The sequence below is a fragment of the Euprymna scolopes genome, chromosome 13 (assembly GCF_053919585.1).
Source record: "Euprymna scolopes isolate OS-2025 chromosome 13, ASM5391958v1, whole genome shotgun sequence".
Lineage (NCBI taxonomy): Eukaryota > Metazoa > Mollusca > Cephalopoda > Sepiida > Sepiolidae > Euprymna > Euprymna scolopes.
The window spans coordinates 113,067,851-113,093,071 of NC_136494.1; the positions used below are offsets into that span (position 1 = coordinate 113,067,851).

The window sequence follows — 25,221 nt, forward strand, 5'->3', positions numbered from 1 at the left end:
GTATGGAGAGATTTGTGCAGAACAGGAGACTTTGATAATCTGGTCACATTGAAAGAATGTTTGTTTGTTTGTTTGTTTGTTCTGTTTTACGGCATATCAACCACTTTGGGGTCATTTAATGCCGAAAGGTTCGTTATGTTGTGTTAAATATTGGTTTGTTCTTCTTAAGGTTTTTCTTTTTTTTTGGGGGGGGGGGTCTTTCCTTATATTTTTGAGTATATTTTAGTTTCTTTCAGAAAATTGATAATTTTTTGGGGATCAATCTTGTTTAATATTGTTTTCAGATTTTTTTCTTGGTAATACTTTGTTCGGATTTGTTCAAGGTCAATGCAGTTTGTCAGTATATGGTGTATTGTGTAGGGTTCTTGACACGTTATACAGTTTGGTGTCTCCTCCCCTTTTAGTAGATGTGAGTGGGTGATGTGAGTGTGACCTATTCGCAGTCTGGTCATTACTACCTCTTCCTTTCTTGTTAACTTTTTGGTGTTTCTCGTTCCAATATTTGGTGTTATTTGGAATAGTTTGTTTTTGGTGCATGAGCTCCAGTTTTCTTGCCATTTTCTCTTCAAAAATGTGTTTATTTTAGTCTTTAGGTCTGTATAGGGGATTTTTCCACTTATGTGGTTTTGTTGCAGAGTTTCCTTTGCTGCCTTATCTGCTTGTTCATTCATGTATATGCCGATATGGCTTGGTATCCAGCAAAAGATAATGTTTTTTTTCATGGTTATGGCATCTATTTTGTTTAGCAATTTTGTAATAAGTGGGTTTGTCATTTTTTTTTTTTTTAGAGATATGAGTATTGAAAGTGAGTCAGTAAATATGATATATTTTTGATGGTCATCATTGGTTATTATATTCAGTGCCGAATCTATGGCTGTTGCTTCTGCGCTGAAAATAGAAGATTCGTTTGGGAGCCTTTTCTTTAGTTTTATTTTTTTGTGGATGGCTGCGCATCCTACTTTATCTCCATCTTTTGATCCGTCAGTGTAAATTTGTGTATATTCTTTGTATGTATTCTGGATGATAAGTAGTTCTTCATGGAAGGTTGATGGGTGGGTTTTCGTTTTGGGATATTTATTTAATTTTAATATTATGTGTGGTTGTTTGATCATCCAGGGTGGAGTTTTTGATTTGTTATATTTATGTATTTTTGTAATGTCCATTTGGGCTTCTGTGAGAAGGTTTTTTATCCGGAGGCTGTAGGGCTTGATGATATTTTCTTTCTTGTTGAAGAGATGTGTGTATTGTGGGTGGAGGGTACATTGGTATGCAGGATTTGTTGGACACGATACCAGCTTTAGGTAATATTGTAGCGCTAACTTCTGTCGTCTTAGAATCAGTGGAGGCTCATGGGCCTCTATATAGAGGCTTTCTACTGGAGAGGTTCTAAATGCTCCCAAGGCTAATCTTAATCCTTGATGATGGATTGTATTTAGTTCTTTTATGTAGGACTTCCTTGCTGCTCCATAGATGAAGCATCCATAGTCCATTTTAGATCTGATTAGAGTTTGGTATAATTTCAATAATGTGACTTTGTCTGCACCCCAATCGGTGTGTGCTAGGACTTTGATCAATTGCATTGTCTTTTGGCATTTTGCTTTTAAATATTTTATATGCGGTATAAAGTTCAATTTTTTATCGAATATAATACCTAAATATTTATGTTGGTCGGTGAGTGGGATGTTCTTGTTATCCAGTTTCAGGTTGGGGTCGTGGTGGAATTTTCGTAATTTGCAAAAGTGGATGCATTTAGTTTTTTTCCTCTGAGAATGTAAATCCATTTTCTATGGCCCATTTGTTTATTTTATTCAGACAGAGTTGTAGTTTGCGTTCGGCTGTTTGTATATATTTAGATTGGTAGTATATAAGTAGGTCGTCCACGTATAGGGCGTTTTCAATTCCTGGGTCTATGTTTTTTATGATATTGTTTATTTTAATGTTGAAGAGGGTGACAGACAGGATACTGCCTTGGGGGACCCCCATTTCTTGATCTTTTTGGACTGAATAAGTGTTGTCCATCCGTACTTGGAAGTTTCTATTTGTTAAGAAATTTCTGATAATTTCTGGCATTCTACCCCTAAGTCCTAGTTCATACAGGTCTTTTTGGATTCCGTATTTCCAAGCGGTGTCATACGCCTTTTGCATGTCAAAAAAAATTGCTATTAGATGTTCTTTTTTTGCAAATGCTTCTCTTATGCATGTTTCCAGTTTTATTAAGTGATCGGTGGGGCTTCTATTTTTCCTGAAACCCGACTGGCTTTCTGTAATTAGATTTTTGCTTTCCAAGTACCAATTTAACCTTTCGTTAATCATTCTCTCAAAAGTTTTGCACAAACAACTAGTTAGTGCAATGGGTCGGTAGTTTGTTGGGTTTGTATGGTCTTTTTTTGGTTTGGGTATTGGGATTACTGTTGCCTGCTTCCAGTTTTTTGGAATGTTGTTAGTTATCCATATCTCATTGTAAATTTGTAATAAGTAGTCCAGTGATGGTTTTGGTAGTTTTTTGAGGAATTGATAATGGATCTCGTCGGGGCCGACTGCTGTATCGGGAGATTTGTTTATTGCCTCCTCTAGTTCTGCACTGTTGAATAATTGATTGTAGTTTTCTTCATTTTTTGATTTGAAGTTTATTTTTATTTTTTCTTCATTTTTCTTTATAGCTTGGAATTTTTTATTTTGGTTTTTTGATGATGAGTTCATTGAGAATTGTTCTGCTAATTTATTTGCGATATTTTGTTTGTCGGTAATCTTTGTGTTGTCGCATATAAGGTGTTTAATAGGGTTCTTTGTATTTTTTCCTGCTATTTTTCTGACCATCTCCCATACTTTTTTGGGTTTTGTGTTTTGATTAATTTTTGTTACATAGTCTTTCCACGAGTTCCGTTTTGATTCTTTGATAGTTTTCCGTGCTTTGGCTTTGCTGTTTTTATAGGTGTCCAAATTTTCTTTCGTTGGACTGTTTTTGAATTTCCTTAGGTTTGCACGTCTGGCTCTTATAGCTTCTTTGCATTCTTTATTGTACCAGGGTTTGTTATATTTTGTAGTAGTGGAACTTTTTGGTATGTTCTCCTCGGCTATTGTGAGTAGGGTGTTGCTGAAATATGTGATGTGTTCTAAGTCAGGATTCGCTTCAGGTATTAATCTGTATTGACATGTATTTTGGAAATTTTCCCAATTTGCCTTTTGTAAATTCCAGCGGGGTGTTTTGTCTTCTGGCTTGGGATTCTCGTTTTCTATTATGATTGGGAAGTGGTCACTTCCGCATGTATCCTTATGTGTTCTCCAGCTATAATCCATGTATATAGTTGGGTCACATAGTGTTATATCGATTGCTGATAGGGTTCCCGTTGGTGGGTGCATATATGTATTCTCTTTGTTGTTGAGTAGGCATAGATCATTTTGGTTAATTATTTTTTCTATGGTTTGGCCTCTTTTGTTGTTTTTTTTACTCCCCACCATATATTGTGACTATTGAAGTCTCCCAACAGTAGAAAAGGTTTAGGTAGTTGTTTGATTATATTGTTTAATTCTGTTTCGTTTATTGTTTCATTTGGTGGTATATAGAGTGAGCATAGGGTTACTGTTTTGTGTAGTGTTGCAGTTATTGCAACAGCTTGCATATTTGTTTTTAAGTTCACTTTGCTGTGTGGAATGTTTTCGTTTATCAGTATTGATGATCCACCGGTGGCTTTGCATGATAATTTGTTTATGTGGTTGTATATTGAGTAGTGTTTTATGTTAATTTTGTCATTTTCTTTTAAGTGTGTTTCCTGTAGGCAAATTATTGCAGGACATAAGGATTTGATAAGTATTTGCATTTCTTCGATATTAATTTTTAATCCTCTTATGTTCCACTGTAGGATTTTGTTAGTCATGGTTTATATTTTCTTTTGGTTTTGGACTGTTGGTGTTTATGTCTACGTCCATAGTTTCGATGTTAGTTTGGGTGTTTCTTTTGGAAGTGGATGGTCTGTTTCTTGTTTCTGGTGAGAGGCTTTTTTTGGGTTTTGGTCTGGGACTTTTAGATTTACTTTGTCTTGACTGTCTTTTTTGGCTACCAGTTTCAACTAGTTCAAATTTATTTTCATTTTCAATTAATACTAATTCTGTTTTTTGTTTGTCATTTTGTTTTTGGGGGGTAGTTTTTTTGTTGTTCTGTTCTATTTCCATTTTTTCTGTTGTTGTGTGTTTATTTTTAACATCTGTTTTTGTCCTTGTTAGTGACTTGGATCTTTCACGTTTTGATAATTGAGGAGGTTTCATTTCTTTAGAGATTGATTCCTCAATATTGATGGAAGTTTTTCTGATTTCCTTTGTTTCGTTTTCTTTTATACTGGGTTGTTCGTTTCTGACTTTTATTTGGCTGTTAGAATTTATTTTCAGTTCTGATAAAAAAGATTTTAATTCTTCAAGTATGTTCTTTAGTTCTTTTGCTAGGTTTGCAATTTCTGGAGCAAGGTTTAGTTCATTGTAGTTGTACATTTTGTTTGCTTGTTGGGTTATTGTGGCATATGAGTTTTTGGTGCGATTTGTGACTTCTTTGCGGGCTTCTTGGAAGGTTATATTTTTTTGATATTTGATTGTTATTATTTCCTTCTCTTGCTTATATATTTTGCACTGTTTTGAGTGAGAGTGGTGCTCTTCTTGACAGTTTGTGCATTTGGTTTTATTTGGACAGTCTTCTTCATCGTGGTCTGGGTTTTTTTCACTGCAGTTTCCACATGTGAAGAATCTTAGACATTGGTCTTTATTATGTCCAAACTTTTGGCAGTTGTAGCATTGTAAAGGTTTTGGAATGTATTGTTCTATTTTCGTTCTTTCATAACCTATATTGATGGTCTCTGGTATTTGAGGATAATTGAATGTTAATATATAAGTGTTTGTATATATTACCTCTCCTTTTTTTTTAAATGTGATTCTTTTTACATCTGTGACCCCTTGGTTTTTTAGTTCTGTTTTGATTTCTTCTGTTGTGCAGACGGAGATTTCCTGGTTTTTTATGACTCCTTTGGAGTAGTTTAGTGTTTGGTGTGGATAAGCTTTGATGTTTGTTTCATGCAATTTTTGTAGTTGAAGTAGAGTTTTGGCCTGTTTTTTATTTTGTACTTCTACCAATATGGTACCATTCCTTAATTTTTTGACATTTTTAGGTGTTATTTTGCTTGATATTACCTTTTGGATAATGAAGGGTGACATTTTAGTTAACGGTATATTAGACGTTGCTTCTAGCACGATGAATCTTGGAAAGTTTGTATCTTCATTGTCGCTGTCAGAGTCTATTTCTGTGTGTGGTCTCTTGGATTTTTTGGCATTCATAATAATTTTTGAAAAATTCATCAGCCATGCTCCCCACCCTCCTCGGAGCCCCTTATGGGGAAGAACTATGAGGGGGTAAATCCCATTCGCCTCGGTTCTCCAGGGCTACATAGCTGGTATACTCAAACATGGGGAGGTTTCCAAGCATTCACAATATATGGTTATGCCCACCCAAGTATGGGATTTCCCTGTATTTTTATTATTCCTGATGGTTACCTTTTTCCCAGCTTGATTGACCCTTCAGCCATCGCTTATTAACTCAGTTTATTGTTTATGTTGAGTGTTAGTGTGTTTTTGTTTGGATTGTCTGAATTAGTGCTTGTCATGACCAACCGATTGATTGGATCGGGCCTATCCAACCTCCCGTCTAGCCTAGTAAGGGCCAAAGTGGTGTGTTGTAGTATCATGTTATTATTTCCTAGGCATGTTCCACTCAACCACCAGGATCCCGTTCTTAATGCATTACGGGTTGCCACCAACGGTCAACTGGTGGTCCCATTGAAGGATTTTTACCCTCTGCAGGGGGGCAGTTGGTATGTTCTATCGCCCTACCAACTAGGCAAAAAAAAAAAAAAAAAAAAAAAAAAGGGGTGAGGAGGTGAAGGAAAAAGAAAACGAGGGAGGGGAAGGGGAGGAGAATGTTGTTTTTGTTTTTGTTTTCGCAGAACATGACTAAGTTTTGCAAAAGGGAATAAAAAAACAAAGACATCTATGTAGGTGCGTTTCATCTCAGGAAGTCAGTAGACAGCCTGATCTGGTAGCACCAGTTGAAAGAATGGATGAAAGTCCTTGGGCCAGTAAATCTAGAACAGTTCATAGGAAAAGGCTAAGGAAAACATGAGAGGAAATGATACAAATGGATGTGTGGAAAATATTGATGAATAAAGACTTTGTTTGTTAGCCTGCTTTTCTAGTTGACTACAATATGGTCATTTTCAAGTTCAATGTAAACAAATTACTCTTGAGCCATCCCCTTAATTTCTACCACTAACGATTACTATGCTGTTGTTCCAATGGCAACCGTTGACTCATTAATCCTTATATATATTTATATATAGCATAATCACGTTGAAACACTGATTCTTATCAAATCACTGAAGTTAAGCAATGTGAAGTCTGGCTAGTACCAGATGGGTGACTATTTGGAAATGCTAGGCATTGTATGTGCTTTCCGCTTATCTCAGCATTGTTTCCTGGAATTTAACAATACTGACTCAGGAGAAGTGTGATTGCTGATTGCGCAACTCTTGCCACAAAAATTCCACACACAGACACGCTTACAGTGGGTATCCATAGTCTGTCAAGATGGTAGGAAGCTACTATTTTCCCTATTCTTATTATTGAAAAGAGAAAATGTTTTATTTGGTCCCTTTATCTAAATATTGTTTGGTTCTTGAACTGATTGCAAATATATCCACTGAAAATTATAATCTTGAAATAGATAAAGTCTGAAAGTCATGTTTTTTCAAGTTTAACAATGTTAATAAACTGACTTTTTTGAAACATGAACACAGGGGTAAACATTATTAAGTGTGGATTTTCAGAGCTGGATTAATACCTCAAATTTTGTAATCCACAAAATTATAATGTGAGAGCACTGCTTAACATAACATATTGACTATTGAGCTTAATTTGTATTTGCAGTAATTAATATATATATATATATATATATCTTAAGGATTCATAAGATCTAATTGTTTTAATCTAATTACCGCCACATTTATTTTACTTCTTTAGCTAAACCCTATCATTGAATGGCTTTTGGCCTTGGTAGGTGATGAACTATTAATATTATGAAAAATAAATTTAAAAAAAAGCATTACCCCCACCCCATTACAAAAATAGTTGGCACAATTTACTCACAAGATTCACCGAATCGATAATGAATGTCTGACATGCTGGAATCAAGCGGTAACTGGATTCCTTCTCGAGAAATGAAATCGTCCGATGCATTGCCGTTGTAATTCCCAAGTAGACCCTCCACGTTGTCTGGGGAAACACAAAAAAAGATATTCAAGTTTTAAGTGAAAAAAAGAACAAACAACAAAAGAATATAAATAAAAGATTAAAATTTTAAAATACATAAAATCTGAAGATGTGAAATTCGCAACTCAAATACTCGACTTTGATTATGGGAATTTGAAAAAGTCTTTGTTTCCAACATGGATAACCTTCTCTTTTCATTCATAATCTCTATACTCATAAAATCGTGTGATACTCCACATGTAACTTTGGATGCATTTCTCGCCTCTACATGAATTTTAAGGGGTATGGTAGTTTGCATGAAGCATTGTTAATAAACAATATGTATATAGGTATTTAAAAAGGCTGTATGCAATGTAGGAAAAAACTTACTAGTGTAACAGAATGTGGATGCGCGTCTGCCAATGCATATGAAATGAAAAATGATGTCACCGTAAGAAAACAGAAAAAAAAAAGAGAGCACATTCAAGAGCGCGTTAGAGACGTGGGTGATGTCACAGTTGAAACAAGAAGTCACGTGTGGTGGAACAATGAGGAAATAAATGTTGTTAGAAAAGAAAAACAAAAAAAAGTCGAGTTATCACTAGTCTAATGTTTTTGCAACGTACTCTGCTACAGCATGTTGGATCCCAATTGGGTCCCAGGTGTCTACATGTTAACATGCGTGTAAAATATGTGTAATTTTATACTAGAATCTTAGATGGTGGAAATATTTCGGTATTTTAGGAGAAATACTCGCCTTTTCAAAAAGCAAATGCCTTTTCTGTTTACAGAGAAAAGTCACAAGATGGCTGCTATATTTTAAATTTTTTTATTAATATTAGTTAATTATTATTTTAATTGAAAATGCAATGCTGTAAAGTAATAAAATAAAATTTTTTAAATTCCTGTTACAAAAGTACTTTTTTTTTATTACATTTTCACTCCGAACAAGGCATAGTGCCACTTTGATGTAGGAGGTTACTATCAGGGACATAAGTTGCAGAAATACTATGAAAGGAGTTGAGCAGCAAGATGCCTGCTTACATTACACTTGAACTTCTGCATGTCAGTACAGTTGGGGAAACAGGAACCCAGAAGGGAATTCCAAAGTCTAGCAGTTATGGAGAAGAAACTATTGGAGTAGAAGGTTTTCTTACATCTAGGAATTACTGTGTAGGAGTAGGACTTTGCTGCTTCTCGGGTTTGTCAAGAGTATTTTCATCGAGTGGGTACAAGGGCTTGTAGTAGTTCATCGGAGCATCCACCATTAAAATACTTGTAAAACAGGCAAAGGGATGCAACATTTCATCGATGGAACAGGGCCTGAAGCTTAGATCAGGATCTATTAGGCTGGCAACTCTCTTTTGAACCCTGTCCAGGAGTAAGAGACTAGTAGCAGATGCACCAGTCCAAATGTGGCAACAATAAATGGGTGAATGGTGGCCTTATAGACATACAGGATACTTTCAGGCATCAGTAACTTTCTAGCACGGTAGAGGGAGCCCACCTTCCTTGCAGCAGCCATGGCAATGCCCTCAATGTATCTGTTCCAGCTCATGTTTCCTGTGAATGTTAAGCCGAGGAGTTTGGATGAATTACTTTCAAGTAATGTATCTTTAGCCATGGTGGTTGAGAAGGTTTCTTGTAATTATTATAGGAAACCAGCTTAGTCTTGGCAGCATGGAATGTGACCATCCACTTTTGACTCCATTCCACTACAGACTGGAAGTCTTCCTCTAGAGTTTCTGCCATTGCCTCGTATATGTGTTCATCTGTTTTCCCCTTGTGCCTGTTATAGAGCGTGGTGTCATCAGCAAATATACCCATCTCAGAGACTATTATCAGGTAAGTAATTTATGAATATCAGGAATAATAAAGGTCCAAGGATCCACCCTAGATACACCCGCATTTATATTATATTCTTTAGACGCACAAACATTAATGACAACCTGGATTCTTCTGTTATTTGGGAAGGATTTAATTATGTTAAGTATTCGTCCAGTAATACACTAGGATATGATTTTGCTGAGAAGACCATTGTGCCATACCCTGTCAAAAGCCTTAGATATATCTATGGTTACTGCCCTTCCCTCCCCTGCTTTATTCAGTGCATGGTATATACGTTCAGAGATTACATTTAAGATATCTGCAGTAAAATGGGCTTGCCTAAATCCATATTGTTGGTCAGTCAGAAGTTTAGCATCTGTAAGGTGGTGGAATAGAGCTTGATTAATTATGGACTCAAATATTTTGGTGAAAAGAGGGAGGAGGTTAATGGGGCGATAATTTAATGGGTCAATTTTTTCACCAGAATTCTTGTAAAGTGGTAACACAGAAGCAGTTTTCTAGCAGTTAAGAAAGCATGATTCGTTAATGCACTTTTTGAAGAGTTTGGAGAGAAGTGGAGCATTTTTTTAATAGTATAGCTGGGATGAGATCAGGTTCACATACTTTTCAATGACTACTTGAGAAGGGGTGATTTTAAGATTGTGGACTGAAACCCCACTAGACAAAAAAAAAATCAAGGAGGGAGTGGTTTGCTAGGTCTAACGTAGAGTTTCAGGCAAACTGATGGGCAGGCATGTTAGCTTTCTCGGTTGCCATGCAAACAACCACATGATTGTTGGATAATGGGAGAATTGTAGATTGTCCAGAAATCATGAGTTCCTAATTTCTATGCTTCAATGTGTTTTCTGATGGTTTTGGTATATTCTCTCTTAGCTGTTGCTACTTTTTCTTACAATTTGTGTTTGTACTGGACTGCATGTTGCTTCTGAGCAATGGCAGCTGCGCAAGTAGAAGTAAACCATTGGGGAGAGTGGAGTTTGTTATAGAACTTCCGTGAGAGAACATGTGCTCCAATTGCTGCTTTGAACCATTCAGTAGTCTCATTTGCACACTGTTCCGCAGGAAGAAAAAAGATATTTACCCATGGAGTATCTCTGAAGTGATCTCTAATGGAATCCCAGTCAGCCTTATTGTAATACCTTGTCGTTTTGAGCAATGACTCTTCAACTTGGAGTTGAGAGTTTAGACTGATGTCTATCATTTTCACAGCATGATCAGCATTCGCAAGTGAGCAACAGGCATTTGTTACACAATCCTCACGAACTGGTGTCAGAAAAAGATCCAGAAGTGCGGCTTGTTGGTCCCAACGATCTGGAAGACGGGTCGGGAATGTTACTGTGTCAAGGAATGGGATATGCAAAAGTTATGGATGATGCTACCAGCTGTGTCTGTATAGTTAGAGAAGCCAAGCCAATTATTGTGGTGGGTGTTAAAGTCACCAAATACAAGTATTTGGACACTAGTGTCAAGGGAGAGTGCTACATCTATGCTGTCAGAGATATGATTAATTAAAGTACAGTTCTGGGTCAAGGGAAAACGATAAAGAAAATATAGGTAGCTAATGCTGTTGCAAAGTTAGTTTAAAGCACGTGAAGTCTTTGTCATCTGATTTCAGTTTGGATTCCCTAGTCATGGGGAGGGTGTTGCAAATATAGACTTCAAGTCCGTGCATGAGTCTGTCAGAGTTCTTCACCTCAAACAAGGCATATTGTCACTTCGACATAAGGGCTACTAATTGAGACCATGCCTAAGAAAGATTAAGATGTTGGTTTACGTTGCATTTCAAAGCATGTCAGTACAATTAGGGAGTAGGTAGCAGAAAGAAATGCCAAAGTCTAGTTTTTCTAGGGAAGAAGCTATTAGAGGAGAACACTTTCTGGCATTTAGATATCTCAACAGTGAAGTGGTGTGATTTTGTTGTTAAGGGAGTTTGTGAAGGATATGTATGTCGAGGGTGCACAAGTGCAATGAATTCATCACAACACATTCCATTAAAATATTTATAAAACAGGCACAGGGATGCAACATTGCGGTGATGGGACAGAGGTTAGAGCCTACTTGACAACGTGGGATCTATTAGATTGGAGATCTTTTTTGGACCCTATCCAAGAAGGAAAGCTCGTGGTAGATGCACCAACCCAGATGTGACAACAATACTCCATGCATGGGCGAATGGTGACCTTGTTGAGGTGCAGGATACTCTCAAATGTAAGCAGTTTTCAAGTACGCAATCTCCTCAATGTATTTGTTTCACTTCATATTTTCTAATAATGTTAAGCCGAGGAGTTCCAAAGAAGAATTCTTAGGTAGGGAGTTATTTGTCATGAATATCGTGTTTGGAGAAGCTTCTTGTAATTGTTAAAAGAAGCATTAAATCTTACTTTCTATTTACCACTACAGTCTGGAGGTCATTTACTAAGGATTCAGCCATTGACTTGGATTTGTGTACATCCGTTCTTCCCTCATGCATGTTATAGTGTTGTATCATCAGCAAATACACCCATCTCAGACTCAATATTATCAAGGAGGTTATTGATGAATATCAGGAATAATAGTGGTCCAAGGATCGACCTGAGGCACTCCTACATTAATGTAATGCTGCTTGGATGAACGTCCATCAATTACAACCTGAATAGTCCTATTGTCTAAGAAAGATCTAATTATATTTAGTATTTCTCCAGTTATATCATATGATTTAACTTTCATTAGCAGCCCTTCGTGACACTTTGTCAAAGGCCTTGGATTGTATTAGTTGTTTCCTAAATGTAAATCCACTGAAGCTCTGGTGTTTATCAAAAAGTGCTCAATGAAAAGCATGCATATATATATATATATATATATATATATATATATATATATATATATACATACATACACACACACACAAGCATTATTGGCTACATATGTGCAAACATATTTCTGTTGCAATTCTTTTCGAGAAGCAGAGTTCTGGCTTGAAGATGATGACGTATAAATGTTAGTTAAGCTATATGTTATGTAAAATCCTAAGAAATATGGTACACTACTCCTATAAAGATAGTCAAGAATCAACTCATTGTTAAGATCCATTTAGTTGTAAAAATATTTGAATAATAAAGGTTTATTTTTCTGAGCAACATTCAAATAAACAGATTTTAAGTTGCGTTTGAAATATAGTTTGGTAGAAAAACACTGTTTGATATGAAACAAGGTAAACAGAATAAAAAGACAATTTTTTATTATGAATTATTTACCAACGTAAGATGTTACGATTTTTTGAATTTTCAAGATCCTTCTTTAAATAGATTTTAATCTTATTCAATGTACTGTGTACATATTATTTCAGGATTTCCGAGATGCAATTTGATAACTTTTACTATTTAAATTACTATTCTCATCTAAGAAAATAATATCCAAGATGAAAATAGTCTAATTAATCACAAAAATTCTGAAATATATCAACTTGGTACAGACCATAAATACAAAAATATTGAATATCAGAATTGTAGTCCGAATAATCAAATCCAAATAATACCGTTAGTAAAATCTCTTCAAGAATGAAAATAATTTTCTTACTGTGTAATTTTTTTGATCCCATCATGAGTAAGATATTCAAGACATCAGGAGTTACTTCAATTTGTATGGAAAGTTCCACTGAAGAGAAGACGACCATTACCTCCGTGGAATTTTCATTTGTCTCATTCACACTTATACTAAGTCCTGGAAAAAAGTTTAAAAAAGAAAAGAAATATATTGAATATAAGTAAGACTTTGAGAATTTTGTGTGATGTCTGTTATCATCTTGTCACTGTGTCCACCTAAACTGAACATTTTTTTTTAATCTTATTCAACCCAAGCAACGCACAAACCCACTTGGATGCAAGTAACTACTATTTGGAACCAAATCTACAGGGACACTATGTAAGGAGTCATATGTCCTTTTTTTTTTATTACTTGTTTTTTTTTCTTTCATTATTTGATTTTTTTTTTTTGTTTCATTATTTGTTTTTGTTGTCACCAGAAAATGATTCACTGAAGAATCAAAAGTGCTAGTGATACATGTTGGATTTTCACAGAAAAATGATTTTAAAAAATTGAAAAATATATAATGTTAAAATCAAGAAGATGAATTCTATAGGTTCAACAATGTTTGCTTTATATATTTAAGCCCCTACATCCTATTTGGGTCGAGCACTGTTGTAAATGTATCTCACCCACTACTTAAATGGCTATATAGCAAGGCTCACTGTTTGTTTGGAAATAAACAAGGAGCTCGAGCACTGTAAAAGAGGTGGGCGAGTGTTTATTTAAATGGACATTCATTGAGGTCATTTGTGAGCACTGATCCCATGAACTGATGGGTAGAACTGACAACTATCAACACAATAGTTGTAGGTTCAATTGGCAGCTAGGGAAAGGTGTAAGTTTAGCTGCACTGATAGGTTGTGATACAACGAAACAGTACTGTATGTGGATAACTATATATATATATATATATATATATATATATATATATATATATAAAAGAGAGAGAGAGAGAGATTGTGTGTGTGTAGTATTCTCGAAGTTCCAAATATCAAGTTTTCTCAGTTGGTCAGTTATTACTTTTCAAAACGTATCCATTAGTTTCTTATTGTGACTAACAAGTTTGCAAAATTATGTTATTGCTGCATATTTAGTCATGTACTCGTCAGATGTTTACCTTAAAAAAATTATAAAAACACAATTCTCAGTTCTTATGGTCCATAATCTTTGAAACTGAAAAGGAACAGCAGAGTGTTGGTTACATGTAAGTTGTCCAAAATGGTGTTTTATAAGTTGTTTAAAGTAAACATCTGATGAGTAACTTGGATTATTATACTACACTATATCTCGTCCGGAACCCAATAAAAAGACATTTATTGAGCTTGGACTTTTTTCAAAATGTACAAAATTTCATTATAAAAAAAGATTTTTTTCATTATAAAAAAAAAACTTTATTTATGAGAAAGATTTTTAATCCATTACGATTGTCATATACAAACTGAATATGTTTCAAGTAAACAACATATATATATATATATATATATATATATATATATATATATATATATATATATATATATATGTCATCAAGAGACGGACTGTTTTGTTGCTTCACAGCTCTTCAGTGTGGTTAGATCAGCACCCAAACACAGAATTGAACTAACAATTATAGTCATTAGCCCTAACCACCAGGTCACACGGACAGACAGCATTAATAAATGATACATACAATGCCTTTAGACAAAAACTGCTAAGGTGGTTGACTACTTCTCTATTTTATATGGATTCCAGCAACTTACTCATGACACACAGGGCACTTATTGGTCTGTACTGAGAGGGAGATGACTTATCACCTCAACTCTTAAATACAAGGCATACTGATAAGGTTTTCCAGGATGTTGGAAAGCACTTCTCCTTAAGGCAGCGCTTAAACAGTTTTGTAAGTATGGCAGCAAGTTCTGGTTGTAGCTTTTTTAACACTATAATTGGAATACTGTCAGGACCAGTTGCTTTACTGGAATCAAGGTTCTTGATTAGCTTGGCGACCTCATGCACAGATATTTGTATGTTGCCTAGCGTGTTGTGTGTTATAGGAGGAAATACGGGGAGTTGATGGCCTTCGTCGCATAGGGTATAATTTGCTGCAAAGTTCTTGGCAAATAGTTTGGCCTTGTTGGATGCTGACGAGATGACCTCTGGTCCATTGATAATGGTTGGGATAGAACGCATGCTTCTGTTCCTATTTGCCAGAACTGGTGGGAACCAAGCTGCTGCTCAGCTACTTTGGATTTAACGGATTTAGCATATAGCTCTTTTGCATTTTTTATTACTTTTACAGTGGTTACTAGCGGTCCTGAAAGCAGCTTTAGTCTCAGTGCATCTATTACGTTGGTAGCTATGGAAAAAGTGATTTCTGTGCGCGATGGCAGCAACACATTCAGAGGAGAACCATGGCTGGCTGTTAGGTTTTTGTTAGAATTTTTTGGATGGTATGAATTGGTCTATGCCGACAAGTAACCATTTGGTTATATAAACAAATACTACTATACTTCTCAAAAAGAAAAAGTGCATATCCTACCTTGCATTTCTAATGTTGGAAGATGATATTCTTGGTCATCAAGTAATAATTTGTAATTCGTTTCTGGATCCATATAGACCTTTACAACTTTTGATATGTCTTCGACTTTCATGGCAATAGCCGTAAAAATGGTGGCATTCTGTAACTGGCCTGAAAAAAAAAAAAAAAAAAAAAAAAGGAAAAACATATTTGGTCATGTTTGGGAGATTTTCACTTCAAAAAGACACATAAGACTTTTAAAAAACATCCCAACCTCGCCAAAGTAAGTATGAATGACTATCATCATATTTTAATGTGTATGTCTATAAAAATTTCTATTCATTCTAGTGTTGGGACGATTGATCAGAATCAAAATCGGGAATTGTAAAAATCTGAAACTTTTTGTGGTATTGGAATTGGTATTAGAATTGAAAAATTTGTACTTAAAACAATTTTCCTCTTTTTTTAACTTAATTTTCCATTGCTGATAGTAAAGATAAAAAGATACATATTCATTGATTTTTACCCATGCGTAAAACTAAAAACTACAGACCCTCCCTCCAAATGTATTTTTATATTTATAAAATTATATGCACATATTATATGGAATATCAAGATAATCCGAAAATAATAAAAACAACTCTATAGCTATATTTAGAGATTTTAAATGAATCAAAATTGGTAACTGTATTAGAATTGAGAATTTAGAACAGATTCAATAATTGTATTGTGTGGAAACATATTTGACCCCCCCCCCCATTTATTCATTCTAACATGATAAAAATCTGATTTTGTTTTTTAATAGAGTCTCACCTTCAATATCTCTGGCTTGATCTGCTTTTACTTGCACCACAATTGTATGATTTTTGTCTTGCAACAAAATAAATTCCCCGATGCCATTAAACGTGTACTTCTTGCCATCCAATGTCACTAAATGCGGATCTCCGGCTGCCTGAGCTGGAAATGAAAACAAAATGAAGTAAAAAAATTTTTTTAGTTGTTTCAAACAGAATTCACAACAAGTTTATTCTAAAACATTTTTATTTTGTCGTATTATTAATTCATTTGTTATTATTTTCATGTTTTGATTATGTTCAAAAGAAACTGTCATTAATACACAATGTCATTAGTGGCTGGGTAAGACCACAGGGGAGACAACAAAGAAAAAAAAAACTAAGCCAAATTTATCCTACTTTTCTTTTTGCCAATTTTATAAGTTTGAAATCTTGGCGACTATTGATCAGAATTTAACAAATGAAGGTTCATTGGAAAGTTAATGACCTGAATTGTGTAGTGGGCTATGTAACATTTACTCTTAAGGTCGCACATTATTGTTTAAACAAATGGGGGATCATTTTTCTATAATAAATTTGTACATTTTTTTCATTAAAGACTAGCATTTGTGCATAAAGGTTGTTTTTTTTTTAATAAAAACGCCATGCACTTGGCTTAAAAGTTTTTCATTATTTTCCTAAATATTTATGTATATTCAATCCAAATTATAAATATATAACAACGATATTTGATATTTTATTATTACCTTTAGCTGAGTCGAATTTTAACCTGACCATTTGGATTTAAAAAATTATGCAAAGGAGCATACTTCTGCTTTCTGAAACTACCAATAATGAAACAGATTAATTTTCACAAAGAATTGCTACAATTTGCTTTGGATATATTACCAGAAACTTTTAGTTTTTACCCACACTAGACCAATCTTCAAACAATATGGAACTTAATTTTCTTCAAGGATTAATCCTGCATTTGGATACCAATTATCATATCCCTTTTTTCTTTTACTCTCAAAACTCATTCCCTTTCTCTATGTCCCTTAAAGGCATCTCATCTTTAATATCTTATCTGCATCTGCTATTTAGCAAAATAATTGTGAACCAATATTAGTATTTTGCTAGAATTTTTCCTCTTAAGAGGTGTACTTACACTGAAAATCCATGGATTAAGAGGACATTAATTTAAACATTGTATTCTTTGGTTCAAACAATAAATTTTATTTTGAAAAGTGATTCTTTTTAAATTTTTGAAGGTATAAACTCTAATTTTATTTGCTCTGTCTATTTTATTTGGCTGAGATTATCTTAAATGAATATTTCCTCCCAGTATTTTATAAGACTGAAAACCAATAGATTCACCAACCTATAATCTAATTCATTTCAATACCTTAAAGTATATATATATATATATATATATATATATATATATATATATATATATATATATATATATATAATCGAGATAAGACACTGATTAGAAATCAGACGAAAGATCCTGATAGATATTACTTGAAGTAATACTTTCAGGGTGATCCTAGCCAAAAAGGAGAAGCTCAATATTTAAGCATAGAGCAATATATAAGTTTAGTGGTTATATTTAAATTGTTTTTTCAGAATTTAAATATAACCACTAAACTTTATAAAGATACCACTTTACAAGAAACAGACACTCATATTGTTGCTCATTTTTTAAATGTAAGGCTTTTATTGGTAAAAACTTGTGCATAGCTGTTTTGGCCAAATGCTGGCATGCATGTATATAAAAGTTCATTAATCATAATATTGTATTAGAGAGTAATCTCATCAGGGCTGAGAAAACCAATTTTCCAAACTTTTCATATTCTATGAACAGGATTCTTATTAACATCATGAGTATTCAGTTTTTTATCCACAACATATATGTAATGCATGAAGCAAACATTATCAACATTTTATAATAAAAGTAGGCTTGCTTTTTGCATCTCCATAACATAACTTATGAGTAACTTGTAAAATGCTATAAGAAATATCTACAGCTCTAGTATTGCACTATTGAGCTATCTAAATGAGAACTTTGTATTTGTATTATTTATGTTAGTACAGAAGTAGTATAAATTACATATAGAAGAGATATATAAATATATATATATATATATATATATATACTAGCGGGGGGGGGGGGGGCCCGGTGTTTCCAGGGTTTTTAGAGGCGTGTGTGTTGGGGGGGGGGGTGATAAAATGAAAACAAAGTAATAACCCTGGTTAAATATTATGAAAACAAACAATGTTAAAACTAAAAAAAAATTGTGAAAAAACAAAAACAATTATAAAAATGAACATGATGCAATATGAACGGTCAGGCGGTGCCCGGGTGTTTGAAAAATCTCAAAAAAGTTCGGGGGGGGGGGGTTGCTCGACCTCGAATCATTGAGGCGAAAGCAGAAAATAAAACCCCCCCAAAAAACATGATGAATTAACTAAAAAGTGAATTAGGTCAAATATCAATTCCGCAGTGAAGTTCGTTTTGGTTTAGTTTCAGTAGTCCCGCATCACACTCGAATTCTAAATAAATGTTTTTGTTTTCTCAAATTCTAAATGAATTTGTTTGCGTTAATTTTAATTTAAGTGTAATGCAAGTGAAATCACGATATTGCTGCATTGTAATAATAAATATTAAAGAATGAATTCTTTGTGTAAAAGTAAATGTTGAGTTGAAAGCACTAATAAATAAAGGTCATAGTTAGATTTCATGGTTAGAGTCGTTAAAATTGGAAGTCAAAAATGGTTAGTCCCGCAGGTTGTGTCTTACACTAAGTAAAAACAGCAAAAAGAAAATAATAATCGCGTTTTTGTGGTTTTTTTTATTTATATTTTATTATGGGAAAAACAGAAAGCATAAATCAGGGAAAAAAGATTAAAAAAAAAAATACGGCATAAATAACCTTGTACGATTCCAAACTGGTGTTTCCTCATATTGTTCCTTGTGAATGCATCTGTTGCGGTGTAAATGGGGAGCGAGGAAAGGAGGAATCTAATAGAGAGAAAAGATGTTGCAACTTCCATTGAATCTAACCGATTTTGGCAGTGGACTCTCACCGGAAAAAATATCGGAATGTACCATTGTGGAGGAACTGTAGAGCTAATAGGCCTATAGCACACCTTAGATAATGTGCTACAGTTTGTACACATTACATTTGCATGTTATGTCATGATTTTTAATCCTATTTAGGTCAAAGTCGGAGGGGAAAAAATGAGTTCATTTTATTTATATAGAGATATATATATTTGTTTCACTTTGATTACCTTAAAAAATCATAAATTGTGTCATGCAAGAAGAATTTCAGAATATAATTAAAACAAGTCTTTTTGAATTAAGTAAAAAGTCTTAATTTTGTTATCTGATTTACACATTTGGCGCATGTGCGAACTACGTCAATTAGTTGGGAAAAGAGAATTACTCTTTCTCTAAATCAGTGATTCCCAACTTTTCAAATATGGTGACCCATTTTAGAACAAGCAACCAGGTAGCAACTCTAATGCTTAAAATATCCTATATAAACATTCATTTTTTTTGTACAACACACTTCCATATTGCGATTATTGAATTATATATTATTTATTTGTGAAGTGACTATACATTTCGTAAATTCATGATTTCAAATTGATTCAGAAAAAATCCCAAAGCTGCTACAAAAATAAATTGCAAATCAATTCAAAATTATTCAAACACACAAATTTCCACTGTTATTTAAAGTGTGTTTATGAATTGACCATAACGAGATGGCTGATACTGCCATTTTTTTTTTTAGGAGCAATTCTATCCCTTGCTCTGTTGTCGGTATAGTACACCTCAAGTTGTCTTCTACATTTAATTGATTTCGCTACATATGTAAGTTGTCTGGAACAGCAAGAAATTCTTTATTGCGATTTCTTATATTATTGAGAATTTTTTTAGATGTTTTGGCAAAAAATTATTGTAGCTCCAGTTTATGAATATGTTATCCATGTTTTATGATGTTCACATTTGACTCAAAACCAATTGGTGATCCCATGGTACTTGGCATTGTGACTCACAGGTTTAGAACCACTACTCTTAATGCTTCCAGAGACAGTAAAAATTATTAGATAGTTGTGAGAATGAGAACAAAAGAAATAAATTGATCACTTTAAAAAGCAGAATTGCTTAGAAAGGTTAAGATTATCAATTCTAAAAAGATGCTAAACTGCAGGCTAATCTCAACTTACCTGGTGACGGTGGTTTGTAAGCGTTACATCGAGAAGCTGGACGTTTCTCAAAGAAAGCCTCACATAACTGATTATTGCTTGAATATTTGCAGCAATGTAAATAGGGCAGAATATCAGCCTCAAAATGGGTCAGGTAGGGTACAATGCCAGGTCCCTGAGCTCGGTAATTATACCGAAAAACATATCCAGTGTCCCTACTTGATTCCCACTCGATCAAACTGTTATTCTTCCCACCATAACAACAAGACTGGCCAGCTGTCGATTTACTGAAAACAGAAAAAAAAAAAATCACTAAAGAAAACTGGAGAAAGTATAGAGTTCTTCAATTCTTGTAAAAGACATTTTTGTTTTTCGAAATCCGAAGAATGTCATCAACTTAAGACAATAATGTCTGGTACTACCAGATCGGATTGTTGTAGACTCTTAAAAATTCAGTATGTTATTGCTATACATCTTATGAGATGATTGACTAATTTTAATAATTTCAGATTCAAATGAATAGCTACGACAAGAATTGGAATGCACCCTACAACACCTTATTGTCACAGCTAATGAAATTAAAAAATGCAATCTGAACAAGAGGACACTTTAGAACGATATGCAATAAAATTATTTTTTGAACTTAGAAAAAAATGCCACAAAAATGTATTGAATACTTCAGACTGCTTTGGACCATCTTGCATGAATCGAGCATCCGTTAAGTGGCATAAGAGATTCCAGAGAAGGCAAGGAGTCTGTGAGGGATGATGAAAGGTGTGGGAGAAGTAAGGAAGTCAGAACACAATAGTTGATTGGCCAAATAAAGAATTTCATGGATAAGGACAGTCATGTGTCCATAGAAACAGTTTGATATCTGTGTGGAACTGTACACACAATTATTCATGAGGAACTAAAGATTGGACCAAGTTTGTCCAAAGGGTGCTCAGAGAAGATCAGAAAGATGTTGTCATGACAACAGGGAGATAATCGAGCTGATCAATTCAGATCCTGCAATTCTTAATGCTCTGGTGACCCTGCGATGAAAGCTGGATCTACTGCTATGACCAAGAGACAGAGTTCCCAGTGGAAGCATACTGGATCTCCCAGACTCAAGAAGGTCACACAGAGCAAATTCACCCAGAAACTTATGATGACCCCTTTTTTGACAGTACGGGCATGATCTATATGCACTGGGCCCCCACTGAACAGACCGTCAACAAGGAATGCTATGTTGAGGTTTTAAGGAAGTTCAAGAACAAATTCCATTGGAAGAGGCCAGCACTCTTTAAATCGGGTCAGTAGCATTTCCACCAGGGCAATGTATCAGTCCACAACTCCATCCTTGTCACATTTAACCAAGATGGACATCAAGACAGTTCCTCACCCTCCCTATAGTTCAGACTTTGCTCCCTGTGACTTTTGATTATTCCCTAAGCTCAAGGAAAACCTTAGAGGTTGTCGTTATCAGACAATTAAGGAGATGAAAGAGGCTGTGATAAGGGTCATTGACATGCTCACACAAGAGGACTTCCATGGAGCCTTCCAAAAGCTGTTGGGAAGGTACGATAAGTGCATTGCACCCGGAGGAGATTACTTAAAAGGAGATTTAGTGAACTGAAAATAATTATTGGAAAAAAACCTATTAATCAAAACTGTACAAAATAAAGCTGTAACAATGCTTCTTTTAGTTTCAGACGAGCAAAATGAACAAACACAAAACTTACCTTTGCAAGTTGAGTAAGACACAATCCTTCGCTTTTTGGTGACTAAAACAATTCATCGGATTATCTTTCGAATCCTGGTGACAAAGCGGATCATTTTCATACCGGCTTGTGTCTCGACTCGCTTGACGTAAAATACACGGACAAATATTTGGATCCACATCAACTTCCAGGGGAGGCTCAGCCTTTAGCCATTTATTGCACCATTCCACGGATGTCCGTTCTTCTTTGTAAACCGGAAAAGCATCAGACCAAATAGCGACCGGACTAAAACAATGAAAAGAAACAAAAATCCAATAGATTGAATCAGAAGAATCATTTCGGCAATGGACATCTGCACATTGAACAAACGGAAAGAGTTTTGTATATTATGATACAAGACAATTTAATTGCAACAATTTTGTTATTCTTTACCTCCCTCTCCCTCGAAAAAAAAAAATTTCGAATGTAAAGTATAAAATATTGCTATCATTTTCTTTTTTTTTTTTTTTCAGTATTTTATTATTTTGCTTCAGCTGGGGATGGGGTATCCTATCAGGAAACAGACATTCATCACTATCTCACACATTCCAACTGAGAGATCTTTTCAAAGTTTTTATTATCCCTATAAGTGCAATTGCTTGCATCTGTCTTGCACTTAGTTCACCGGGTATATTTGCAAAGTAGTTGTTGAAATTCTTTTTGGTGAGTCTGGTAACTCCTATAATTACAGGAATAATAAAGATCTTCCTAAAATTCCAATTTCTTTTCATTTTGTTCATGACCTTGGCATTTCATTATCTATTACCTGTCAACTCCATTTATGCAAAAAACATGGAGGGGGGGGCACTAACTTCTAAGGTTGATTCTTTCTCCATTGTCCCATGTCACTGTGTCAGGTGTAATAGCTCCATTTCCTAGGTATATAGCTGTAGGAATTGCACAGTCATAGTGGATGGTGTGACTTGTTAACTTTCCGGTATATGTTCGCAGAACTTACTACTAAATTCAATATTCAACTTTTACAGATGGTCCAGTAGAGATATTTACATAGTCCATTATGTTGCAATGTATAGTCGCCATCCTCAGCAGAAGCTTACAACCGGATATCAGCTGGCTCACACTCTCTACTTCTGAACCTGCACTTGTCATTGCCTCAAAAGTATTGATCATCAAACCTTGATCTTGAGCAGCCATTATCATCCTATCCTTATAGTGGAGTGATCTTTTTAGCCAGTTTACAGAGCCAAGTATTTGTGTGTGTGTAAGTGAATAAATGTGAAATTTCTTTTTATTATTGTATCAAAATAGGTTACCGTTGTTTAAATCAATGATAAATTGGAATACTGTATATATGGTAGACATAAAAAAAAAACCAAACACCACTATCTGTATGCTTCATTTGCATAAGAAATTTTTAAATATTTTATAATAAATGTTTGGGGTTATTAATTTCTAATTTTATTGCCTTTTCTATCTTTTTTCATCTCTCTATATATCTATCCATCTATCTACTGTTATATAAAAGGAATTTTGTGTGTATGTGTTCCTTCTCTATGAATTCCTAAATAGCTCAGCCAATTTTTATGAAATTTCACATAAATGTACTTCATGTGCCACCTTCTCAGACTTACATATAACAGAAATCTCATTCCATCAGAGATTTGTAGTCATGAAAAACACAAAACAGAACAATGTCAAAGAAAAAGAAAATAAAAAAACTTTAAATATCCTTACTTGAAAAAGGTTTCTTTGAAAACCGAAAATTGTAATTAAATAAACAATGTTTATTTAATTTTTAAAAAAAAATGCATTTGTTCAGCTTCATTAACGCTTTCATATATAAATCTCTCTCTCTCTCTCTATATATATATATATATATATATATATATATATATATATATATATATATACAAGGAGCCCGACCTGATGATAATACACACACGTGTATATCCAACACATTTTGTTTTTTGCTTTTTTTTGTTTAAGGGAGGTGATGTTTGATCAACACTGCTGAGGAGCCATGATTTATTATACTGTTTTGTTTTAAATTCCTGAAACACTGTTTCATGGTAAACAACTAATGATCCCTGAAAATTAAGACACTTGAATTTGAGAAAGCAAGTTAATTCAGCAATTGGAGGAGATTAAATAGCTTACTAACAAAATAATTTTCCAACAAAGGACTGAAAAAAATCTTTTTTTTTCATGATTTTCAATGTTAAAAACTTCCAAAACTGTGTGTAAGAAGAGGTGTGTGTAAATGTTTATATGTACAGAATTCACTTTTAAACTAAGTAACTGATCATAATGAATTTTGAAACAGGTGCTAGACATAAATGTCTCAATGTGGGCTATATTTAGCTTAGTTTAATGCAAAAGCCATAACGACAAGCTGGAAGATTTTCATAAAAATGGCAGACATTTACAAAATTTAAACAATATGCATTAGTCATCCCCAAATTTCAGTTTTTTTATAAAATTTGCAAAAACAGCTTTTTTAGAAGTCATAAACTCCAATTTGAAAAATAAAATATTTCAGATTTACATTGAATTTGAAGTAATTAAACACTAGTTAAGCAAGAATGCTTAAATTTCAATTTCTTCTCAAGACCCCTTAAGCTTTAGCTTCAAATTTGTGATATTTTCTTGGATCAAAATCATGTAACAGATTTTGATTCTAGATTTTCACAGAAATAAATTGTATGTTTACTTAAGAAACCATCCAATAAAATTTAGTAACTCTGCTCTTTCAAATAAAATTTTTTTTTTTTAAATCAACACCACACTACAATGCAACTTGCAATAAATCTAGACGTTTAGTCTATCAACATTTAGTGATAGATTCTTCCTTCACAATCCCAAATACACACATTGAAATACAACTGCCAAAATTTACTTTTCATAGTGGCAATGTTATACATTACATCTTTTGTACCAAGTGTTCAAATAGTAGCTATATCGGTGAAACAGCACTGAATTTTAAACTCAGATTCCATAATCACAAAGCATCAGACAAAAATAAAATCCCTCCAAAATAATGAAATATTTTAATCAAACCAAGCATACATTAGATAATATTCAATACAGGCGAATGGACACAAACTTTACATCCACAAATGAACATGAGGAAAAAAGAAACATACAAATCTGGTTTCATACATAGGTATTGTTATGTGTAAATATGGCTTAATCACATTGACACACCGGTTCTCATAGGATCACTGAAGTTAAGCAACACTGAGCCTGGTCAGTACCAGATGGGTAACCAATTTAGGAATTCCAGGTGCTGTATGTAGGAGGACATCTCTTTGCAAGAGTTGTGAAAACCTAACAT

General features: G+C 34.1%; 1 protein-coding gene across 3 annotated transcripts in view; it reads right to left on the reverse strand.

Annotated features, from left to right (window-relative positions):
* LOC145292149 (sushi domain-containing protein 2-like) overlaps positions 1-25,221 on the reverse strand; it is a 454,013-nt gene that overhangs the window by 15,856 nt on the left and 412,936 nt on the right. For all 3 annotated transcript variants that reach the window (XM_080138279.1, XM_080138278.1, XM_080138280.1), the window contains 6 exons: positions 21,909-22,172; positions 20,206-20,471; positions 16,004-16,147; positions 15,212-15,361; positions 12,685-12,828; positions 7,180-7,305 (listed from right to left, as the gene is read on the reverse strand). In XM_080138279.1, coding sequence (XP_079994405.1) covers positions 7,180-7,305; positions 12,685-12,828; positions 15,212-15,361; positions 16,004-16,147; positions 20,206-20,471; positions 21,909-22,172 — 1,094 coding nt within the window. The remainder of the gene's footprint in view (positions 1-7,179; positions 7,306-12,684; positions 12,829-15,211; positions 15,362-16,003; positions 16,148-20,205; positions 20,472-21,908; positions 22,173-25,221) is intronic.